This window comes from Otolemur garnettii, unplaced genomic scaffold, assembly GCF_000181295.1.
Source record: "Otolemur garnettii isolate 467f Iridium unplaced genomic scaffold, OtoGar3 scaffold00099, whole genome shotgun sequence".
Classification (NCBI taxonomy): domain Eukaryota; kingdom Metazoa; phylum Chordata; class Mammalia; order Primates; family Galagidae; genus Otolemur; species Otolemur garnettii.
Genome location: NW_003852494.1, coordinates 5,204,787 through 5,210,980, shown reverse-complemented (window position 1 = coordinate 5,210,980; position 6,194 = coordinate 5,204,787). Strand labels below are relative to the sequence as shown.

The 6,194-nt window shown below is 50.7% G+C and overlaps 1 protein-coding gene across 1 annotated transcript in view; it reads left to right on the top strand.

Annotated features, from left to right (window-relative positions):
- The window catches only part of DHX37 (DEAH-box helicase 37), a 40,181-nt gene extending 35,345 nt beyond the window's left edge, over positions 1-4,836 (top strand). The window contains exons 22-27 of the mRNA XM_003796039.3: positions 1,344-1,458; positions 1,535-1,672; positions 1,788-1,882; positions 1,963-2,036; positions 3,103-3,200; positions 3,319-4,836. Coding sequence (XP_003796087.1) covers positions 1,344-1,458; positions 1,535-1,672; positions 1,788-1,882; positions 1,963-2,036; positions 3,103-3,200; positions 3,319-3,395 — 597 coding nt within the window. The 3' untranslated portion in view covers positions 3,396-4,836. The remainder of the gene's footprint in view (positions 1-1,343; positions 1,459-1,534; positions 1,673-1,787; positions 1,883-1,962; positions 2,037-3,102; positions 3,201-3,318) is intronic.
- Positions 4,837-6,194: the final 1,358 nt, after the last annotated feature.

Genomic DNA, 6,194 nt, shown 5'->3' with positions numbered 1-6,194 from the left:
ACAGCTCACAGCAACCTCCAACTCCTGGGCTCAAGTGAGTCTCCTGCCTCAGCCTCCCAAGTAGCTGGGACCACAGGCGCCCGCCACAACGCCCAGGCTATTTTTTGGTTGCAGCCATTATTGCTGTTTGGCAGGCCTGGGCTGGATTCGAACCTGCCACCTTAGGTGCATGTGGCTGGCGCCTTAGCCACTTGAGCCACAGGCACTGAGCCGATTATCCTATTTATTGACTTGATTGCTTATTTGTTGTTCTCCTCGCTAGAATGTAAATTTTTTATTTTTTTAATATTTTTATTTTATTTTTATGAAATCGTAACTTTGTACATTAATACAGTTATAGGGTTCAGGGTACTGGTTTGATATACAACGTGAAATGCTTACATTGAACTAAGTAACATATCCATCACAATTATACTCATTTCTAATAGCTTTGAAATGTACCATTGCATCATGCACATTAGGTGAGGTCACCCCAAATACCTTCCCTTCACCCATATCCCCCCTCCCCTCCCCTCTTTCTCTTCTTCTTTTCTACTTTCTGGACTATAGTTATATTTTGCCATTCATATGAATGTGTAGGTGTTTATATATTGATTTCATAGTAACATTAAGTACATTGAATAATTTCTTTTCCATTCTTGAGATACTTTACTAAGAAGAATATGTTCCAGCTCCATCCAGGTAAACAAAAGATGTGAAGTCTTCATCTTTGTTTATGGCTGCATAGTATTCCATGGTGTATATATACCACAATTTGTTAATCCATTCATGGGTTGATGGGCACTTGGGCTGTTTCCATATCTTGGCTATTACGAATTTAAGCCCAAGAGTTTAAGGGTGCTGTGAGCCGTGACACCGTGACACTCTACCAAGGGCAACAAAGTGAGACTATCTCAAAAAAGAAAAAAAAAGAAATTCACTAAATTTTAGTGAAATTTAGTATTTTAGAACATTTTTATCACCCCACAAAGAAACCTCACAACTGTTCACCGTCTCTCTCATTTCCCTCTAACCCCCCACCCCGACCTGCTGTCCTGCTCCTGGGTTTGCCTGTTGTGGGTATTTTCTGTGACGGGAGCAGACATCATGGGGCCCTGTGTAACTGGCTTCTTCGCTCAGCATCATGCTCTGGAGGCTCATTCATGCTGCAGCGTGTGTAAAGGCTGCACTCCCTTCATAGCAAGGTCATAGTTCAGCGTGTAGACAGCCGCATTCCTGGAATGATGGGGCATGCTCCTCTCCTCTTTGGCTTGGGGTCAATAAGGCGGTTCTCCTGGGTTAAAAGCTCAGCAGCCCCCAAGCCTGCATTTCTCCCTGACCAAGTTACACTTGTGTCTCCCTAGACCCCTCTCCTGGATGACCCTGTCTTCATTCACCCTGCTTCCGTCCTCTTCAAAGAGCTTCCCGAGTTTGTGGTCTACCAGGAAATCGTGGAAACCACTAAGATGTACATGAAAGGTACAGAGGCCAGCAGGTGGACTGTGGGAGTTGGGCATTTGGGACCCGGGGCCAAAGCACTGTAACCTGCCTACAGGTGTCTGTGCCGTGGAGGTACATTGGATCCCTGCCCTGCTGCCTTCTTACTGCCACTTTGACAAGCCCCTGGAGGAGCCAGCTCCCACCTACTGCCCTGAGACAGGCCGAGTGCTGTGCCACCGGACCAGCACGTTCTGTGAGTCAGGGCAACAGCTTCCATGGCCCTTCCCATCACTCTAATGGAAAGGCAGGGAGGGGAGTCAGGAGGGCAGCTGTAGGGGCATCCCTGGCTCATCAGCTCCTGCCCCCAGATCGGGTTGGCTGGCCATTCCCTGCTGTCGAGGTGGATTTTCCAAAAGGAATTGACTGCTACAAGCACTTCGCCCGATTTCTGCTGGAAGGGCAGGTACATGGTCCACAGTTCTTACCCCATCCTGGCATGTGGGCAGGGCAGGTCCAGCTGTCTCACCTATGGCCTCTCTGCAGGTCTTCCGTAAGCTGGCCTCACACCAAAGCTGCCTGCTGTCCAGCCCCAGCACGATGCTGAAGACCTGGGCCAGGTACACCTTCCCTGGGTGGCACAGCAGGCAGGCGCAGACTGGGGCTGTATGACTTCCTCCTGGGGTGCATGACAAAGGACCACACTCTGGGGCTGAGAACATTTGAAATGTGTTCTTCCTCGTGCTAGAAGACAAAGCTGACATCCAGCTGTCAACAGGGCCTTGCTATGTCCAGAGCTTCCTTGGCATGTGGCATTATCTGTCTTCATGTGGTCTGCCCTTACACAACCCTCTTATGAGGACACCAACCATTGGATTTAGGGCCCACCCTGTTCCAACATATCTTCACTGTCTGTAGCTGCAGTGACCCTCTTTCCTAGTAAAGTCACACCCAGAGGTTCTGGGTGGACATGAGCTGGGGACAGGCACTCCCTTCTATAGAGCTAGGGGTATCAGCAGAAGGCATCCTGCCCACCTGGGCCTTAGGGCTTCCTGCTGGTGAGCATAAACCCCATCCCGCCAGGTGCCACTGCTGCCTCAGCTTCCTGGGCCTCGCTCTTCTGTCTACGCCTCTCCTGTCTTCTTCCCACCCATGGCTCAGACTCCTAGAAGCCACCGCCTCCTCCTTCCTGAGATGGGCAGAGCCTATGGCTGACATCCTAGACAGTGAAGAGGGCTTAAGGATAGCAGGCACCAGCACACACCCATGGGGCATCCCCAGCCAGGCTGCCACCAGCCACGTCATCTCCCAGCAAACATTTCCAAGCATCCACTCAGTGCCAGGATAGACATAATCCCCATCTCCATCTCTTTCCCCATGGCAATGCAGGGAGATTGAGCACAAGTATAGATGACAATGACTCAGTTCCAAAGGGACAGCACAGGGCACAGGGAGAGGCCAACAGTGCAGTTGTGGAAACCTGGACGATGATAGCCACAGTGGGCAAGGAATGTGGGGAAGGCCAGGGTGCCTGGAGCCGGAGATAGCAGTGGGAAGAGGAAATGGGTTTAGGTCCTCCCATCCTGGGATGATTGGGACGAGGGGACCTTTCCGTCTCCCAGGCCAGGTTGGGGGACGGGGGTGCCCCCAAGGCTCCAGACCAGCCTGTATATGCCCTCCTCATAGGCTGCAGCCCCGGACGGAGAGCCTCCTGAGAGCCCTCGTGGCAGAGAAGGCAGACTGCCGTGACGCCCTGCTGGCTGCCTGGAAGAAAAACCCCAAATGTGAGTTTGACCAGGCCTAGACTGTGGGAGTGTGCAGGACAGGCCCACTGAGGCAGGGGCCTGTGTCTTCGAGCCCCTGGGCACACAGCCTGATGCTGTCCCCCCTCCTCTCCTACAGACCTGCTGGCCGAGTACTGTGAGTGGCTTCCACAGGCCATGCACCCCAGTGTTGAGAAAGCCTGGCCTCCCACCTGAACCCCTGACCGACACCTGGCCGCAGGGCTGAGGACTGGTTTGGGCTCCTGCCCTGGCCCCGTGCCTGCTCCCGGGATGCAGGCCAAGCCCCTAGAGCTCTCTTGCATCTCAATCTGATTCTGGACAAAGCTTGTTGCCACCTTGTGTCATCTAACCAAATGTGGCTTTTTTATAACTATTTATTACATGATGGGTAATGGTTTTATCTCATGTGCTTGACCCCTGCTTTACACATGCCCTTTGGACTACATTATTCCCTCAAGGAGCAGCAGAGCTGGACGTCTGCAGGCCCACCCCTGTTTCCCTTCCATAAGGCAAGAGTATCCCCCCTGTGTTTCTTCCTTCCCTCAGCAGAGAGGCCTCTAGTGGTGCCTGGCCTCCCAGTTGTCCCAGACATCAGTGAGCCTCAGAGTTCTGCTCCAACCGTAGAAAGCTGACCAGGGCCCTCCCAGCTCCACACCTTCCTGAAAAATTGGCTGCCAGCACCTTTCCTGTGTCATGGCTGCAAGGAATGGGTATCATGCCCCAGGTGATCTCTCGGACAGCAGAAAGAGGAGCTGACCTTGTCCATCCATGTCACCTCCCCATGATGCAGAGGGTGGGCCTGCCACCAGACCAGAGACACATGAGTGTTCTGTCTGCCCTGAATGGGGACCCCAGACCCCTCACTTTCCCTCCTTTCCATGGCAGAGGTGGAGTCAACAAGGGCTGGGGTAGGTACCTGAGCAAGGAAGCAGAATAGGGGAGCTCCAGGCAGGACCAAGGAGTCAGGAGGCCCCTGCCCCTCCATCTTCCATAGTGAGGGGCCTGGACATCTCCCCAAGCCAAGCTGTGGTCAGGATGGATTCCACTCTGGCATTCTTCTGCAGCTTCAGTGAAGACAACTATAAAATAAAAATGTTCCCTGCATCCACATGATTTTGTAGGGTGGACTCAGGGAAAGATACCCCAGGTGAACAGTGTCCCATGTCCTAGGTCTTGGCCTGGAAGCCTCACTTGCCTTCTCAACACTGAAGGAACCTCACCTGTGCAGGTTCCCTCTTCTACCTGTCCAATGGGGGAAGTACCCCTGACCCTCCTTTCACAGCCTCCCTGTGCTCTGAGCCCATCCTGCAGCTACAGAGGCAGGGCCCAAGAAGCCTGAAGAGATATTTTGCTTGACCTGCCAGTAACTGAGGAAAACTTTACCTGGCAATCATGTGGAACTGGGATGTTACCCACTCAAGTCATTCTGCTCTCCAGCTTTCCTAGATCTCCCACTGCACAAGTGTGGGCAGTTCTGAGAAGAGAGAGGAAGCCATTCTCTCCTCCCCTGCTGCCCAGGTGTCTAGTGACGTTCCTGCCCCCATCCCAGTCTGAGGCCACAACAGAGGATCTACAACTATGACTAGGTGATTTTTTTTAAAAAGAATGGTTTTGCCAGACAGAGGCTCATGCCTGTAATCCTAGCACTCTGGGAGGCCAAGTCTGGTAGATTGCTTAAGCTCAGGAGTTCGAGACCAGCCTGAGAAAGAGTGTAGACCCCATCTCTAATTAAAAAAAAAAAATAGGAAAACTGAGGCAAGAGGATCACTTGAGCCCAGAGAATGTTGGGTGGCACCTGTGGCTCAAAGGAGTAGGGTGCTGGCCCCATATGCCGGAGGTGGCAGGTTCAAGCCCAGCCCCGGCCAAAAACTGCACAAAAAGAGAATGCTTTTATTTTTATTTAAATTTTTATATTTCAAAGTATTATGGGGGTACAAATGTTTTTGGTTACGTGGATCACTTTTGTAATGCTCAAGACAGGTTTTGTGTCTATGACCCCTTCCCCCACCCAGTTCACCATTTTAAGATGTACAGTTCAGTGGCTTTTACTGTATTCACAGTTGGGCAGTCATTACCATTATGTAATTCCAAGTGTTTTCATAACCCTAAAGTGGTCAGCTCCCTTTCCTCCCCACTCCAGGCCCCAAAGATCCATTCTTTGTCCCTGTGGATTTGCCCATTCTGGACATTCCTTATAAAGAATCATAAAATATGTGGCCTTTTGTGACTGGCTTCTGTCATTTAGCATAACATTTCAAGTTTTATGCATTCAGTAACATGTATGCATAATAGTACTTAATTCATTTTTATGGCTGAATAATACTCCAATGTATGGATAAAATCACATTTTTAGTTTCTGGATTTGGGCTATTGTGAATAGAGCTGCTATGAACATTTATGTACATTTTGTGTGGCCATGTTTTCCATGAGTACATAGGTAGGAGTAAAAAAGTTTTTTAAAACCTCATTTCTCTGTAGAGCCTTCTATGAATGAAAAATAATTTAAGTCGGGCATGGTGGCTCATGCCTGTAATCTTAGTACTTTGGGAGGCTGAGATGGGTGGATTACTTCAGCTCAGGAGTTCAAGACCAGCCTGAGCAAGAGTGAGACTTATCTCTACTAAAAATAGAACAATAGCCAGACACTGTGGTGGGTGCCTATAGTCCCAGCCACTTGGGAGGCTCAGGCAAGAGGATGGCTGGAGCCAGGAGTTTGAGGCTGCTGTGAGCTGCAACCATGCCACTGCATTCTAGCCTGATCCTATCTCAAAAAGAAAAAAAAAATTGGCTGGCACCTGGCTCAAGCGGCTAAGGCGCCAGCCATGTACACCTGAGCTGATGGGTTTGAATCCAGCCTAGGCCCGCCAAACAACAATGATGGCTGCAACCAAAAAATAGCCTGGTGTTGTGGCAGGCACCTATAGTCCCAGCTACTTGAGAGGCGGAGGCGGGAGACTCGCTTGAGCCCAGGAGTTGGAGGTTGCTGTGAGCTGT